Source organism: Dipodomys spectabilis, unplaced genomic scaffold (genome assembly GCF_019054845.1).
Source record: "Dipodomys spectabilis isolate Male_0828 unplaced genomic scaffold, ASM1905484v1 ptg000145l, whole genome shotgun sequence".
Taxonomy (NCBI): Eukaryota; Metazoa; Chordata; class Mammalia; order Rodentia; family Heteromyidae; genus Dipodomys; species Dipodomys spectabilis.
The window spans coordinates 25,349,894-25,368,922 of NW_024870822.1; the positions used below are offsets into that span (position 1 = coordinate 25,349,894).

General features: G+C 36.0%; 1 protein-coding gene across 1 annotated transcript; it reads right to left on the reverse strand.

Annotated features, from left to right (window-relative positions):
- Nucleotides 1–6,989: 6,989 nt before the first annotated feature.
- LOC122117746 (olfactory receptor 478-like) lies at nucleotides 6,990–7,931 on the reverse strand. The gene has a single exon (XM_042691548.1). It carries the CDS (start codon nucleotides 7,929–7,931, stop codon nucleotides 6,990–6,992), a length of 942 nt encoding a protein of 313 aa, XP_042547482.1.
- Between the last annotated feature and the right edge of the window lie 11,098 nt (nucleotides 7,932–19,029).

The following is a 19,029-nucleotide window of genomic DNA, read 5'->3' on the forward strand; positions in this document are numbered from 1 at the left end:
ACACATATGGGTACACACATACACACACATGCACACACACTCTCTCTCTCTCTCTCTATATATATATATACACATACATAGTATTGTATAATCTCATTAGTTAATAGTTATGCAGATTTGTCAAATATTTTTTTCAAAGAAAATAAATGCTGCAAAGTCCATAGTGATACATTTTTAATATGATCTGAAGATCTTACAGAATTTTTCTGAGGCTCTGGTTCTGGCCATACAACATGTAACACATATCTCAAAAATACTGCTCAGATTTTTATATTTCCCCTATAATCTAGTATGAAATACTAAGCAGTACATTTGTCCTCAATTTCATATTGAAGCTGCATGACATTTTAACAAGCCTGATGACATTTATTGTTACTGTCAAGGAAAACAAATTAATGGACTATTTTGACTTTAATTAAATTCTGATTAATTCCTTTTTGATTACTTCAATTTCTCTCTTGAGAGTCTTAAATATACATGTACTTGCTAGAATAAATGTAATCTCCTAGTAATACATTATGGTCTTCATAAACTGCTGATAAGGTTGCTAATATTCTGTAAAGTATTTTTGTCTATTTTCATAAAAATGAAGCTGGAGTATAATTGCGTTTTCTTTTGTGCTTGTTGGGTTTCAGTATCAAGACATCTCAGATGTTATTATTGCATCAAAATAGGCCTTCATTAGTCTCTATAAACTTACAGAAGGATGTAATTAGTATTTTATTGAATGTCTTTAATATTTAATAAAATTTAATGATAAGGTATTTATGCCTGCTTTTTATTCTTTTTCATATATGGATTAAAATTTTTAATTATCAAATGAGCCTGGCTGGTTTGTTCTGCTTGAATTGATTTGAATTAGTTCTGTTTAAAAAATTCTTCAGTTTACCTGTTACCAATTATTACATACAAGTGCTCACATTTACTTGTATTCCTAAAAATAGCTGTAAAAGCTGTATTTGTATTTCTTTTGACCTTCCCTATTTGGCTATTTAGATTTTGTACTTTCATTTTATTTTTACATGATGAAAGGTAAAAATATGAGAGTGAGAAAACAAGTTTTTATTTTCTTTCACTGTCTTGTTATTGTCTATTTAAACAATTTCTGTTATTATTTTTATAGTTATTTTCCTTTTTATATGCTGTTCTTTATATTACTATTCTTTTCTACCTAATTGAGTTAAATGCAAATCTTATAGTTTTTAATATTCTATATGCAAATTAGTTTACAAACTCACTAGTTTTATAATTAGAATTAGTCTTATCAAATTCCTCTCTCCTCTTTCTCTCTTTCTCCATCTATGTTGAATGTTCATGAGCCTCTTGCTTTATTTCATTTCTCATGTTCACCCAAATGGTAGGCACAGTGCTAATAGTGCATATCAAGATGTTCTTGTTATGTCATTATGACAGCCTCAGGGCCTACAGGTTCAGCCTGGGATGCACGGAAACTCTAAATTTTTAGAAACTCAAAAATTCAGAAACTCACAAACTGAAGGGGTGCAGCTTTCTTTCCCTTTTTTAAATTTTTTAAATTTTTTATTGTGAAAATACTGTACAGAGGGGTTACAATTACATGGGCAAGGTAATGAATACTTTTCTTATCAAGAATTGTATCCTCCTCCTTTGTTTCCCCTTCCTATCCCTTCCCATTCTCCCCTTGCCCCCTGCCACTGAATCCACCTTCCCCCCTTGTCCCCCCTCACCGAAGTTGTAAAGTTCGTTTTCCACATAACGACTTGTACATCTCATTGTTGCAATGGGTCCACCTGTATCCCTATTTAAAACCATTTGTTTTTTTCCCTTCCCCTCCACAAATTATACCAACATCAAATATAGTGAAAGCAGGGGTTATACTGTGGGAGAGGGACATACAAAGCAACAAGGAAATAATCTTATAAATATGTTAGAAACAATTGCATGAAAGAAATAAACATTTGAATAAATATCTTAGTGTTCATTTCCCTAACACCAACTTATCTGACCTTTTCTGCTTGACTCAGACATTTCTTTCCCTTTTTAATAAAGTAGTATTATTGATTGTGTTGATTACCGTACATCTATATCCTAAAAAATGTTTCTTAGGGTTTCAACTGGCTCTCCTTCTTGGTGTCTTGGTTTCTTTGAGCTGGACATGCTTATCTTAATAATTGATAAAACTAATTACAGCTTTGGTTATTTATTTGCATATTCATTTTACCCTGATATAATATTAGTTTGCTCATCTTATAGTCTTGATTATCTCAAGATTTGTGATTTCCCAGTGTCCTATGGCTGTATATCTGTGAAAGCCCTGATTACTTCCCATTTTTCTTTGTCCTGAAGATATATGTCAAGTGTGTAAATCAAACTTTTTACAAAATATTCACCTTGCTTTTTTTTTTTTTTTTAAACAAACTTTGGCTCTGTTATATCAAAGCAATAGAAACTCTACAGCCTGTACAAGTGGCCTGTGTTAGTAAGACTGTTTTCTGACTTGTCAAATTCTGTTTTCGTAAAGTAACACCTCAGTGCTATGTATTTTTACTGTGCTTTCTTATTGTTTGGTAGTGAAACTCCTTATTTTCTGTAAGTCAAATATCATATTTACAACATTTTTTAACAGATCATCATTTCTTCCAGTTGTGCTCAGCGTGGAATTAATTAAAATGACCCAAACTGATACTGTGACAGGAACTCCCAAATAAATTTCATATATATGAGTAGGATATATTCTTAACTCTGTAGAGAGATGGTATCATGATCAACATGAACTGTCCTCACCTCCTGCCATCCTTGCTCAGGTTGTTTAGTGGCCACTGAGACCTGCACTGACCACTCCTTTCTCTGGCACATCAATGTCCCACACTTGCCTCTGTTTGTTCTTTCTCCATAGAATTTATTCCTCTCTCATAATCTGTGTGGTTTAATTTACTGTCTGGATCCTACACTGAAACATATAGTCCATCTTTGTTATTTCTCAGTGCAGCATCAAAAGTGAAAATCAACTCTTTCTTTCTTTTTCTTCCTTCCTTCCTTCCTTCCTTCCTTCCTTCCTTCCTTCCTTCCTTCCTTCCTTCCTTCCTTCCTTCCTTCCTTCCTTCCTTCCTTCCTTCCTTTCTTCTTTCTTTCTTTCTTTCTTTCTTTCTTTCTTTCTTTCTTTCTTTCTTTCTTTCTTTCTTTCTTTCTTTCCTTCACCATTAGGTTTGAACTCAGGGCCTGGGTGCTGTCCATGAGCTCTTTTCCTCAAGGCTAGCACTCTACCATTTGAACCACAGTGTCACTTCTGGCCTTTTCTGTTTATATGGTTCTGAAGAATCAAACCCTGGGCTTCATGCATACTAGGCAAGCACTCTAACACTGAGCCACATTCCCAACCTGCAAATACTCTCTTGAATGTAAGAATTACTCAGAATATTTCTTAAGTGTTGAAAAAAGAGGTGAATGAATAAAAAGACTAATATCTTTGGTTTTATTAAAAAAATTAGGTGGAATTTGTGTCTGGATCAACTTAAAGAGAGCAGAAGAAAAGGCATATACATGATTGTTGTCAGCATATAATGATGGAAGGTGTCTATAGGGGTGATAACACTTGTAAGGGCAGGAATACTAAGTCACCAGCATGTGGGTCAGTTCATGAAGTCAATCTAAAAGTTTAGTTGCAACTGTCTCACTGTTATCTCACCATAAGCTGCATGCTTTTCTTGGAAATTGTTTGTTTTTCTTCCATTAAGTCTTTAGAAGCCCAGGAACTCCCCGCTTTAGCTAGTGGAAGGACTTATCTGTTTTGACCAGAAAGTAGAATTCACAAATCCATCAGTGATAGTTCCTCCTATTCTTCTCCTTGGATCCCATAATTTGACAAGAGTGAGAGATTAAGAACACAGACCAGAATGTTATGTATTCACAAAGGACACTCTCCAAAGATTTTTTTCAACAGGAAGAGTTTTTGAGAATTGTTCTCTCTGTTTCCTCCTTACATTTCTCTTAAAGTCTACTGAGTCATAAATATACACACCAGGTTAATCTCAGGATAAATTGGTGTTAAAATTGTTACAATAAAGTGATTGAAATATGTGTAGTCACTTTTCCATTATTATAGCCAATAGGTGATAATAATCCACTTATAGAGATGTCAGTTTAACTTGGCCCACAGGTTTGGATGTTTTAGTCTCTGATAAGCTGATTTTGTTTCTTTGGTGACACATTACAGTAGGGACATAGGAAGGCAAAACCATTCACCCATGTGGTCAGGAGAACAAACTAGGGTCCCACAATACCCTCAGATACATTGTTCTCCTACTTAGCTTAACCTCTAAATACTTCCATCACTACCCAATAGGACACAAGGAGACACAAGTGAGTAACTTTATAAACCTTAACTTAACATCTAAACTATAGAAGATTTAACAACCTGAATATACTGCAGTGAACACGATTTGAAAAGTAAAAAAAACTGCAAAAAAGATTTCCAGCAAATACAGCAATAAGACAAGATACAAACATAAAGGGGATCCAAACAGGGAAAGAAGAAGTAAAACTCTCCCTTTTTGCAGATGACATAATCTTGTATTTAAAGAATCCCATAGACTCCACTCCCAAATGACTCAAGCTGATTCAAAACTTGGGCAAAGTAGCAGGGTATAAAATTAACCCTCAAAAACAATGGCTTTTCTGTATGCCAACAATGAGAAAAGTGTGGCTGAAATTAGGAAAGCAACTCCATTCATAATAGCCCCACAAAAAATAAAATACTGAGGAATTAACTTAACCAAAGAAATGAAGGACCTCTATGATTAAAACTTTAAAAACTTGAAAAAGGAAATCAAAACAGAACTTAGAAAGTGGCAAAAACTCCCATGCCCCTGGATTGGAAAGATCAGCATCGTGAAAATGGCAATACTTCCCAAGGCTATCTACAAATTCAATGTGATCCAATCAAAATTCCAACCTCATTCTTCAAGGAAATAGAAGAAGCAATCCAAAAATTCATATGGAACAATAAAAGACCCTGAATAGCAAAAACGATCCTCAACAGAAAGAACACTGCTGGAGGAATATCAATACCAAATTTCAAACTCTACTATAAAGCGATAGTAATCAAAACAGCTTGGTACTGGCACAAGAACAGACCTCAGGACCAATGGAATAGAATTGAAAACCCAGAAATGAACCTACAGACCTATAGCCATCTAATCTTCGATAAGGGAGCTAAAAAAACAGAATGAAGAAAGACAGCCTCTTCAGTAAATGGTGCTGGCAAAACTGATTAACAACTTGTAGAAAACTAAAGCTAGATCCTTATATATCACCCTGCACCAGACTCAACTCCAAATGGATCAAAGACCTCGGAGTCAAAACAGACACTGAAAATATTAAAGGATAGAATAGGAGAAACCCTAGGTCTCCTTAGCGTGGGTCGAATTTTTCTTAATAGAGACCCAGAAACACAACAAATCAAAGAAAGGTTGGATAAATGGGATTGCATGAAGTTGAGAGCTTCTGCATGGCAAAGGACATAGCTAGCAAGATCAATAGAAAGCCCACAGATTGGGAGAAGATCTTCACTAGCCATACAACAGACAAGGGTCTTATATCTAAAATATACTTGGAACTCAAAAAATTAAATCCCCCAACAACAAATTCTCAAAGAAATAACTGCCCAATAAATAAGTGGGCTAAAGACTTAAAGAGAAACTTCTCTGAAGAGGAAAGAAGGATGGCCAATAGACACATGAAGAAATGCTCAACCTCTCTAGCCATAAAAGAAATGCAAATCAAAACAATATTGAGATACCACCTCACTCCAGTTAGAATGGCTAAAATCAAGAACTCTAATATCAACAGATGCTGGAGGGGATGTGGACAGAAGGGAACCTTACTTCATTGTTGGTGGGAGTGTAAACTTGTTCAACCACTCTGGAAAGCAGTATGGAGGTTCCTTAAAAGACTCAACATAGAGCTCCCCTAGGACCCAGCAATCCCACTTTTGGGCATTTACCCAAATGTTTACAAACAAGACCACACTAAAGCTACCAGCACGACTATGTTTATTGCAGCACTATTTACTATAGCTAAGATATGGAACCAACCCAGATGCCCCTCAGTAGATGAATGGATCAAGAAAATGTGGTATATATACATAATGGAATTCTATGCCTCCATCAGAAAGAATGACATTGCCCCATTTGTTAGGAAATGGAAGCCTTGGGAAAAAATATATTAAATAAAGTAAACCAGGCCCAAAGAAACATAGGTCCCATGGTTTCCCTTACTTGCAATATCTAGTATTGGTCTGAGTCAAGCAGAAAATGTTAGATAAGGTGATGTTAGGGAAATAAACCCTAAAATATGTATTCAAATGTTTTTTCTTTCATGTGATTGTTTTTAACACATTTATAAGATTATTTCTTTGTTGCTTTGTATGTCCCTCCCCCACAGTATAGCCCCTACTTTCACTGTATTTAATGTTGGTATAATCTGTGGAGGGGAAGGGGAAAAGCAAATCATTTAAATAGGGATACAGGTGGACCTATTGCAACAATGAGATGTACAAGTCGTTATGTCGAAAACGAACTTTACAACTTTGGTGTATGTGTGGGGGAGCAGGGACGATTGGGTGGGGGGGGGCAGTCAGAGGATGGGAAGGGATGGGAAGAGGAAACAAAGGAGAAGGCAATAATGCTTGAGAAGAAATATACTCATTATCTTGCCCCTGTAATTGTAACCCCTCTGTACAGTATTTTCACAAAAAAAGATTTCCAGCAAAGTTTATTTTATGAAAACAGTTTATGTTCTTAATATAGATTTAGTGAGGTATTATATAGCTAACATATTAGAAAACTCTAATATACTACAGGATCTGAAAACTACCACAATGTTTTCTTAATGCTTCACCATGAATAGTTGCATATCCATAAATACAAGACAACATCAGAGAATCACTTTTCTTTTAGATACAGCTGTGGATTATTATTTGTATAGTAAAGGTTAGAAAATAGCACATCTTCCTAGAATATTTTCCTACCAAGCTCTCTTTTTAGAGCCCCCTTAATCTCATTATTCCTGAGGCTGTAGATGAGGGGGTTCAACATGGGAATCACCACCATGTAGAACACAGATATCACCTTGTTCTGGTCAGTGGAGTAACTGGATTTGGGCATCACATAAATGAATGTAATGGTTCCATAGAACAGAGAAACTGCCGTGAGGTGGGAGGTGCAGGTGGAGAAGGCCTTGTGGCGTCCTGCAGTGGAGCGCATCTTCAGGATGGTGATAAAAATATAGATATAGGAGATGGTTATGACAACTGCTGTGAAGACAACAATGAAGCCAGCAGTCAATGTGGAAAGAAATATGAGGACACTGTCTTCAGAACAGGCAACTTCCCGTAGGGGAGCAAAGTCACAGAAGAAATGATTGACTCTATTGGGTCCACAGAAGTGGAAGGAACAGAAGGAAATGGTAAAGGATGAAGCATCAAAAACCCCACCAGTGTAAGCTACTATAATTAACTTGACACAGACTTGTGTGGACATTTTGGTTGAATAAAGCAGTGGGCTGCAGATGGCCACAAAGCGATCATAGGCCATGGAAGCCAGAAGAAAGCACTCGGCTGCCCCAAAGAAAACAACTGTATCCAGCTGAATGCCACATCCATGGTAGGAGATCACATTTTTGTCCATTAGGAAGTTAACCAACATGTTGGGTGTTACAGAAGATGAAAACACCATGTCCACAAAAGCTAAATGGCTGAGGAAAAAGTACATGGGGTGGTGGAGCTGCGTGGAGACTCTGATTAGAAGGATTGTGCAGAGATTTCCAGATACAGTCACCAGGTAGATGCACAGGATGATGATGAAGAGGATGATTCGAAGGACTGGATCTTGTGTTAAGCCCAATAAAATGAACTCTGTCACTGTGGTATGGTTCCTACCTACAAGGGAATCCATCAGATAATGGAGCTCATCCCAAAACAAATCTAAGATAAATAGAGTATATAAAAGTTTATAAATGTAGTAATTTCAATTTCATTAACACATATAATATTGTGTACTTGAAACTGTGTATAAAGAAAAATCCATTGAGGAAAAACTAAACTACAAAATAAATATGATTGTACAAAAGAAATTAGATTTTATCAGGCTATGGCATGTCTTATACAATATCTTTATCTTTTTATCATTCCTTGCTTCCTTATTATAACCAGTGTGGAAATGAGTAATTTATCTTTTATGTCTTTACTTTTATATTTAAATTTTCTTCAATATATGTAATACATGACATTAAAGCCAAATAAAAATACTAGCCAGATGAATATAACCTCAGGGAAAAATGATTGTACTTGAAGGAAACAAGGTATTCAAGCTGTTGCAAGGAAGGTTCAGGTAGCACTTCATATATTTGCATGCTTTCTAAATGGTAGGCATGCAGGTAAGTATTAGATCACAATTATCTTTAGGTACATACATGGTTTATTTCATGTTCCAAAAATGATATGAAAATATTCATCATTTAGATCTGAGTTAGCAGAGTCTAGTGACAAGTATGTAACATGCCCATGGTTGCAGAGCAAGTGATAAATCCCAAATTTTCAGCCCAGAGGCTAGCTTACCAATTCCCTGCATTTTAATGAAATTAAGTTGTTGTAAAAAGCACTAACTCCATATATTTAGCCATAAATAGAAATTGTATTCGTTTTATCTTCTTCAGGCTAACATTATAAAATATCTCCTAGATTGTTTTACATTTCAAAATAGCTATCAGTTAAATAAAACCCTTTCTGAGAAGTACAAACTAGATACAAACTAGATAAAAATCCTAAATTAGCACTTTAATGAGGTTGCTCACTGCTTTGCAAGCTGTTAGAATTGATTACATATTTTTGTTTTTGAAATAGAAAATAGTATATTTGTATATACTTCGAATTACCATTGTAATCTCTGTAAATGGCACTTGATACTTACCTCAAATTAAAATTCATTCATTTAAATAAATCAGTTTTTACTCTAGGAGTAATTTCTAATTTTTTTTTCACCAAGTCAAGGCATTTTGAACATAAAATATAGCTGTATACAGTACATAGAAAAATTCCCAGGTTGATCCCATTTTTCCAAACCTTCTGTATGCTTATATAAACATATTCATAAACCCAAAGCAACCCAAATCTAAACATTTTTGCAGAAATTTGAATAGTGCTAAAATGATCATGTGCATATCTTACTGTTTAGTAAACAAAAAATCCTGGTAATGAATTATAAGTAATTACTCACATGAAATTGATGGTATAAACAGAGCAAATTAGCCCAAATCACTCAGTACCTGATTGCTTGATTACATTTGTCATGTTTCTACATGTATGAACTGTGGACTTTATATGGAAAGTAAAGTTTTCTCCATTCGTAAGTTTGCATCAAATTAATGAATAAAATTCAATTTCTTACATCTTGAAAGGAAAACTCATCATCATTCTGTACTCTTGCAAAGTCATAGTGGCTATATTACCTTTTAAAATACTTTTGTTCTCCCTTGTGAAGAAATCCTGGATGAAGCTGGAGATTCAGCTATGAATTGGATGGTATGATGGAGTCTCATTAGATTCTGGCTTAGCTATTGAGCAAGTCAATTCACACAGCAACACAGCTGACTTTTCAAGATGCTACCAATTTACTGATGGACAATTCGTTTGTTTCTATCTAAGTGCTCATGTGCACACCTCAAAACTTTAATATTTACAAGAGAATTTAATTTAAATTAATTTTCTTATAGGTAAACATTGTTTCCAGGTTTGCTTTGATATCTGTGATTAAGAAATGGTACTAATGTGCTGGGAATGTAGCTTAGTGGTAGAATGCTTGTTTAGCATGCACAAAGCCCTGGGTTTGAGTCTTCAGGACCACATAAACAGAAAAATCAGAAGTGGGACTGTGGCCCAAGTGGTAGAGTGCTAGCCTTGAGCAAAAGCTCAGGGACAGTGCCCAGGCCCTGCGTTCAGGCCCCAGGACTACCAAAAAAAAAAAAAAAAAAAAAAGAAAGAAAGAAAAAAATGCACTCAGTTCCTCAAATGAACTAATGACATTAGCTTTAATCATCCAGGATGTGTCTACTGCTAAGGATTCTGTTTTGATACCGTCAACACCTGACCCTAAATACTATGCAGGCACATGAGATAGAAATATGTAAAATTCAATTTTAAATAACCAAAAATAGGACATATAATGTCATATAGAAAGTAGAAAGTAAATCTTTAAAATTTCTCCGAAGAACTATACATTTAAAAGATGTTCAGATAACTTCTAGAATAGTGTCAAAATATTGTCTAGAATATTTCCTTTTGATTCAGAACAGCAGAATGTTCACAATGCTCTCTTATGAATCCTCTGTATGTAGGATCTGCTGTATGTAAAATACTGTAACTCCACTGTTGAGAAGGTTTTAGAACACTAGGACAATTAGAATCTCTATTGCTAAAGATTTCACTTTTCCCATATCCATATACCTAACATCAAACACGTATTTAATACTCATAGCAATTTCATGAGGTAGGTTCATTTTCTTTTTTATGTATTTTATTGTAAAAATAGTGTTCAGAGGGATTATAGTTACATGAGTAAGGTAATGAGTACATTTTCTATTGAGCATGTTACCCCTCCTTTGTTTTTCCCCTACCATCCTTTCCCTCTCCACCTCCCCAACTCTCCCACGCTAAATTGTAAAGTTCATTTTCAACATAGTGTCTTGTACATCTCATTCTTACAATGTATCCTTGTTTCAGCATTTTGTTCATTTTCTCTTTTGCACTCATTCTACAGAGGAGAAGGAAGAGCCAAAAGAGTTCAAACAACCTGTGACAATGAGTTTCAGCTTCCGCTGTTATTTCCCTGGTTCCACTGCCATCTACTGAGGTCTCTCGCTCAACTTTCACTGAAGTCTTAGTTTGGCCGAGAAGCCACAGCAGAATGTTGAGTCCGTAGGCAAGCAACTCCTACATATGGAAACTGTTCAGGTCCCTGAAGACAATCCCAAATAATGGAGTTTGGAATTCAGTGCATGAACATTATTCCCTTTACTTTCAGATTGACCATGCTGAAAGATTAGCTCCCAGTGAGCCATATATGACCCAGGAGAACTGAGCTGTTACTGAAGTAGTCCAGCCAGGTAGATGGATATTATTTGGAGATAGGATCTCTTTTCTTGGAGGATTAAAGTAAATTTAAAATGCATATATCTGGTATTATATAAGGACACAACCCTTCTAATTCTTTTGAATAAGCAAACATCAAATAAAAACATAATTGATTTTTGATGTGTCTTTATAGCTAGTTATAAGATGTAATACAACAATATGATGAAGGTATTATGAAGAAAATGAATATTTTAGGTCCTGGGATATTTTGAAATAAGTCAGGCCCAGAGAAACAAAGGATACACATTTTTTACTTCTATGTGGAAACTAGATTTAGCTTATAAATTTATAAGTAAATGTATTGGGTGGTATACAAGTGTATATAAAGATCTTAACTGAAATAGGATAGATTCAAGGGAGAACTCGATTGTGTATATATACCACATTTTCTTTTTAAAAAAAATATTGTAAAGGTGATGTACAGGCATGTTACAATTCAGGTAATGAGTACATTTCCTTTTGAACATTATCACCCACTCTCTTGTACTCTCCTAGTTTTTCCCCTTCCATTTCTCCTCACCCCTGAGTTTATAGTTCATTTCTAACATAGTATCTAGTGAATATCATTGCTGAATTGGCTTACCCTTTGCCCTACTATTTCTGTGCTTCCCTTTCATTTTATATATAAGACAGAAGGTACAGAAATCAAATACAGTGACAAAAGGGAATAAACCAAACCAAAAAAGGGGAAAAAGCACAAACAGTGCAATAAAAAAACCCTTGCTTCCATTTCTTGGAGTTTATTTTGATAAATATTATTTTATATGGTCAGATGCACATAGCTATTAAGCTCTTGTGGTCTAAGAAAATCCTCCTTTGGTCTCACTGTGTGAATGTTGGGAGTGCTATTTAATTAATCATGTCCAAGAGTAATTATTTATCTTTTACTATCCATTGGGTTTACTTGTAGATTTATAGGCACATTCTAATTATTACAAATAAGGAAAACCATGTTGCCTATGTTTCTTTGGGTCTGGCTTACTTTGCTTAGTATAATTTTTTTCAAAGTCTTTCTATTTCCTTATGAATGGAACAATGCCATTTTTCTGATGGAAGCATAGAATTATATTATGTGTATTTTACTACAGTTAATATGTCATTATCAAGAAAACAATGGAATTCTATGCCTCCATCAGAAAGAATGACATTGCCCCATTTGTTAGGAAATGGAAAGACTTGGAAAAAATTATATTAAGTAAAGTAAGCCAGGCCCAAAGAAACATAGGTCCCATGGTTTCCCTTATTTGCAATAACTAGTATATGTCTGAGACAAGCAGAAAAGGTCAGATAAGTTGATGTTAGGTGAAATGAACCCCAAGATAAAGATTCAAATGTTTTTTCGTTCTTGAGATTGTTTCTAACATATTTATAAGATGATTTCTTTGTTGCTTAGTATGTCCCTCCCCCACTGTATAACTCTTGATTTCACTGTATTTGATGTCGGTATAATTTGTGGAGGGGAAGGGAAAAAGCAAATTGCTTAAATAGGGATACAGGTGGATCCATTGCAACAATGAGATGTACAAGATGTTATGTTGAAAAATGAACTTTACAACTTTGGCCGGTAGGGGTGTGTGTGGGGGGGGGTGAGGGGGGGAGATGGGAAGGGATTGGAAGGGGAAACAAAGGAGGAGGCAACAATGCTTGATAAGAAAAGTACTCATTACCTTGCCCATGTAATTGTAACCCCTCTGTACGGTATTTTTCCAATAACCTCTGTTTTCACTGTGCTTGATGCTGGTATAATTTGTGGAGGGGAAGGGAAAAACAAATCTTTTAAATAGGGATACAGGTGGACCCACTGCAACAATGAGATGTACAAGTCGTTATGTCCAAAATGAACTTAACAACTTTGGTAGGGGGGAGGAGGATTGGATGGAGGATGGGGGGTGGGGGAGGGGAGGATAAGAAGGGATGGGGAGGAGAAACCAAGGAGGAGGCTACAATGCCTGATAAGAAATGTACTCATTATCTTGCCCATGTAATTGTAACCCCTCTGTACAGTATTTTCACAATAAAAATAGGAAAAAAAAAAACTAACAATAATAGATGCTAGAAGGGTTGTGGCCTAAAGAGAGCACTACTACAGTGTTTATGGGAATTTAAACATGTTCAATCACTGTGGAAAGCAATATGGAGGTTCCTCAAAAGAGTAAACATAGAGCTTCCCTATGGCCCAGCAATCCTACTCCTGGGCATTTATCCAAATGACCACAAAGCAGGTTGCACTAAAGTCATCAGCACAACCATGTTCATTGCAGTATTGTTTACCATAGCTAAGATATGGAATCAACCCAGATGTCCCTTCAGTGGATGAATACCACATTTTCTTTATCCATTCATCCATTGAGGGGCATCTGGGTTGATTTCTTGGCTATAGTAAGTAGTGTTGGAATGAACAGGGATGTGCTGGGAGCTTTACAGTGGACTTGTTTGTGCTCTATTGAATAAATGTCCATGTTTAGTTTCTTAAAGAACCATATTGTTTTTCAGAGTAATTGTACAAGCTTGCATTGCCAACAACAGTGTAATAGCGTTCCCTTTTGTTCCCAGTATTGTTATTGTTTCTTTTAAAAAATTAATTCATTAATTAATTCTGTTATTAATTTTATAATTATTTTCCTTTTGATATGCTGTTCTTTATACTATTTTTCCTAATTGAAATAAATGGAGATCTTTGAGTTTTTAATATTTTCCTATATGTAAAACTCTCTGAGTTTTATAACTAGAATTTGTCTTATCAACTTTCTGTCTCCTCTTTCTCTTTCTCTGTCTCTGTTGAATGTTCATGGGCCTCTTACTTTATTTCATTTCTCATGTTCATCCAAATGGTAGGCACAGTGCTTATTGTGTATATCAGCATGTTCTTGTTATGTCATGGTAATACCCTAAGAGCCTCCAAGTTCAGCCTGGGATGCACAGAATCTAAATTTATTTTTTGGTCAGTTGTGGGCCTTGAACTCTGGGCATGAGCTCTGTCCCTGAGCTTTTCAGCTCAAGTTGAGCACTCTACCATGTGAGCCACAGTGCAACTTCCAGTTTTCTGGTGGTTAATTGGTGATAAGAGTCTTGGGGACTTTCCTGCCCAAGCTGGCTTTGAATCATCGTCCTCAGATCTCAGCCTTCTGAGTAGCTAGGATTGGAGGTATGAGCCACTGGCACTTGGCCAGAATCTAAATTTTGAGCCTCAGAAACTCAGGAAGTGTAGAGGGATGCCTTCTTTCCCTTTTTAATAAAGTAATATTAATGACTGTGTTGATTACAATATATCTACATTCTAAAATTAGTGTTTCTGTTTCCGTTGTTTCCACTGGCTCTTTTTGGCATCTTGGCTTTTTTGAGCTGGGAATACTTATCTTTATTTTTGTAAATATTTTTTTATTGTAAAGATACTGTAAGATGGATTACAGTTACATGAGTAAGGTAATAAGTATATTTCCTATCAAGCATTGCTACCTCCTCTTTTGTTTTTTTCCCTGACCATCCCTTCTGTCCCCAATCTCCTCAAATCTCCCCCCGCTCCACAAAGTTGTAAAGTTCATTTTTGACATAGTGTGATGTACATCTAATTGTTACAAAGGATCAACCTATATCCTTATTTCAGCATTTTGTTATTTCTCTTCCCATTCCCAAATTAGAAAAATGTATATACAAGATGCAGGGCTTGAATCAAATACAGTGAAAACAGGAGTTATACCATAGTGGAAGAACATACAAAAGAAACAAAAACAACTCGTTTAAGGATACAGGTGGACCTGTTGCAACAATGAGAAGTACAAGGTCATGTCGAAAACGAGCTTTACAACGTTGGTGTGGGAGGGGAAGGGAGGGGGGGGGAGGGGGAGAGGATTGGGTGGAGGGGTAGGGGAGAGGTAGGGAAGGAATGTGAAGGGTAAACAAAGGAGGAGGCTGCAATGCTTGATAAGAAATGTACGCATTATCCTGCCCATGTAATTGTAACCCCTCTGTACAGTATGTTCACAAAAAAAAAAAAATTAAATTAAAAAAAAGAAAAAAGAAAAATGAACTTTACAACTTTGGTGGTGTGTGTGGGGGGAAGATGGGAAGGGATGGGAAGGGGAAACAAAAAAGGAGGCAACAATGCTTGATAAGAAATGTACTCATTACCTTGCCTATGTAATTGTAACCCTTCCATACGGTATTTTCACAATAAAAAAAATCACGCAAAAAAAAAAAAAAAACAAAAGAAACAAAAAAAACACATGGTACATTATAAATACATTAAAAACAACAGCAAAAGGGGCTGGAAAGGTGGCTCAGTGGTAGAGTGCTTGCTTTGCATGCATGAGGCCTTGGGTTCAATTCCTCAGCACCACATAAGCAAAAAGAAAAAAAGCCTGAAGTGGCACTGTAGCTCAAGTGGTAGAGCGCTAGCCTTGAGCTGAAGAGCTGAGGGACAGTGCCCAGGCCAAGAGTTCAGGCCCCAAGATCGGACCCCCCCCCCCCACCAAAAAAAAGAAAAACAACAGCAAGAAAGATAAAACTTCTTGTGTTCTTATCTTGGGGTTCATTTCACTTAGTATCGTCTTATATGGTCATATGTACATAGCTTGACCTTTTCTGCTTGTCCTAGACATATACTAGTTGCTTCCATATCTGCTAGCTATGGTGAATAATGCTGCAATAAACATAGTTGTGCTAGTAGCTTTAGTATGGCCTTGGTTATGATCATTTGGGTAAATGCCCAAAAGTAGAATTGCTGGGTCATAGGGGAGCTCTATGTGGAGTCTTTTGAGGAACTTCCATACTGCTTTTCAAAGTGATTGAACAAGTTTACATTTCCACCCACAATGCAGTAGGGTTCCCTTCTGGACATATCTCTCTAGCATCTGTTGTTATTAGAGTTCTTGATTATAGACATTCTAACTAGGGTAAGGTGGTATCTCAATATTTTGATTCGCATTGCTTTTATGGCTAGAGAAGTTGAGCATTTCTTCATGTGTCTCTTGGCTATTCTTATTTTCTCTTCAGAGAAGTTTCTCTTTAAGCCTTTAGCCCACTTATTAATTGGGCAGTTGTTTCTTTGAGGCTTTGTTGTTGGGGGATTTTATTTTTTGAGTTCTAAGTGTATTTTAGATATGAAGTCCTTGTCCATTGTATTGCTAGTGAAGATCTTCTCCTAATCTGTGGGCTTTCTACTGATCTTGCTGATCATGTCCTTTGGCATGCAGTTTCATGCAATCCCATTTGTACTAACTTTCTTTGATTTGTGGTCTTTCTTTATTAAAAAAATTTCGGGCTGGGTGCTGGTGGCTCACGCTTATATTCCTAGCTACTCAGGAGGCTGAGATCTGAGGATCATGGTTCAAAGCCAGTCCTGGCAGGAAAGTCTGTGAGACTCTTATCTCAATAAACCACTAGAAAACCGAAAGTGGTGCTGTGGCTCAAGTGGTAGAGTGCTCACCTTGAGCTGAAGTGTGCAGGGACAGTGCCCAAGCCCAGAGTTCAAACCCCACAATCTACCAAAGAACAACAACAAAAGGATTGTTTTTACTATTCTGGGTCTTTTATTGCTCCATATAAATTTTTTGGTTGTTTCTCCTACTTCACTGAAGAATGAGGTTGGGATATTGATAGATATGGCATTGAATTTGTAGACAGCCTTGGGAAGGATTGCTATTTTCATGATGTTAATCCTAACAATCCAGGAGCATGGGAGGATTTTCCACTTCCTTAGTTCTGCTTTAATTTCCTTTTTCAGGTTTTTAACATTTTCATCGTAGAAGTCCTTCACTTCTTTAGTTAGCTCTTAGGTATTTTATTTTTTGTGGGGTTATTACAAAAGGAGTTGCTTTCCTGAATTCAGCCACACTCTTCTCATTATTGGCATACAGAAAGCCATTGATTTTTTTTTGCTTTGTTTTTATTTTTTAGTTGTAACTCTATTTTTTTAATTGTGAAAATACCATAAGAAGGGTTAGAATTACATGGGCAAGATAATGAGTACATTTCTTACCAAGCATTGTTGCCTCCTTCTTTGTTTCCCCTTACCATCCCTTCCGCTCCCCCGCACTACCAAAGCCATTGATTTTTGAGGGTTAATTTTATACCCTGCTACCTTGCCAATGTTTTGAATCAGCTCAAGTACCTTAGAAGTGGAGTCCATGGGATTCTTTAAATACAAGATCATGTCATCTGCATAGAGGGAGAATTTTACTTCATATTTCCCTATTTGGATCCTCTTTATGTTTGCATCTTGTCTTATTGGTGTAGTGAGGCATTGTAATACTGAATTGAAGATAAGTGTCTCATTCCTGAATTTAGAGGATATGGCTTTATTTTTTCGCCATTAAGTATAATGCTGGCTGTAGGTTTGTCATATACAGCCTTTATTGTATTGAGGAATGTTCCCTGGATTCCTAGTTTTTCCAGAGCTTTCATCATAAAGGGGTTTTGGGTCTTTTTCTGCATCTATTGAGATAATCATGTGGTTCTTATCCTTGCTCTTGTTGATGTGATAAATTATATTAATTGATTTGTATATTCTGTGAACCAGCTTTGCATCCCTGAAATGAATCCTGTTTGATTGTGGTGTATGATTTTTTGGATGAATTGTTGAAGTCTATTGGCCAGAATTTTGTTGAGAAGCTTTGCATCGATGTTCATCAAAGAAATGAGTCTATAATTCTTTTTCTTTGATGAGTCCCAGCCTAGTTTTGGGATGAGGGTTATGATGGCTTCATAGAATAAGTTTGGTAGTGAACTTTCTCTTTCAATTTCATTGAAGAGTTGGAGGTGTAGTGGTATGAGTTCTGCTTTGAAGGCCTTGTAGAATTCAGCTGTAAATCCATCTGCTCCTGGGCTTTTCTTAGCTGGGAGGTCTCTTATTGCTCTTTCTATTTGATGCTTGATATGGGTCTGTTAAGTTAGTTTAAGTCATCTTGGTTTAGTTTGGGTATGTCAATATTTGCTAGAAATTCGTCCATTTCTTTAATATTCTCAAACTTATTAGCATAAGGTTTGAGAAATATTCCCATATAATATTCTGAATCTTAATTGTTTCTGTGGTGATGTTTCCATTTTCATCTCTGAGTTTGTTTATTTGGCTATGTTCTCTTCTTTTTCTGTAAGATTTGCTAAGGGCCTGTTAATTTTGTTAACTTTTTTGAAGAGCCAGCTCTTTGTTTTGTTGATTCTTTCTATGTTTTTTACTCTAATTCATTTAATTCTGATTTAATTTTAATTATTTGTTTCCATCTACTGGATTATGGTTTAGTTTGTTGCTCCTTTTCAAGGAGCTTCAGGTGCCTTGTTAAATTAAATGGTGCTGGAAAAATTGGTTAATCACTTGTAGAAAACTAAAGCTAGATCCTTATATATCACCCTACACCAGAATCATCTCCAAATGGACCAAAGTCCTCGTAGTCAAATGAAAACATTACAGGACATAGTAGGAGAAACCCTAGGTCTCCTTGGCACAGGCCGAAATTTTCTTAATAGAGAGCCAGAAGCACAACAAATCAAAGAAAAATTGGACAAATGGGATTGCATGAAGCTGCAGAGTTTCTGCATGGCAAAGGACATAGCTAGCAAGATCAATAGAAAGCCCACAGATTGGGAGAAGATCTTCATTAGCCATACAACAGATAAGGGTCTCATATCTAAACTAGACTTGGAAATAAAAAAATTAAATCCCCAACAACAAATCCTCAAGGAAACAATTGCCCAATAAATAAGTAGGCTAAAGTCTTAAAGAAAAACTTCTCTGAAGAGGAAATAAGAATGGCCAATAGACACATGAATTACCCAAATGATCACTAACAAGATCATACTAAAGCTACCAGCACATCTATGTGTATTGCAGCATTATTCACCATAGCTAAGATATGGAACCAACACAGATG

Excerpts from the sequence above, each read along its gene's own strand:
- LOC122117746 (XM_042691548.1), bottom strand. The coding sequence starts at position 7,931 with ATGGATTCCCTTGTAGGTAGGAACCATACCACAGTGACAGAGTTCATT.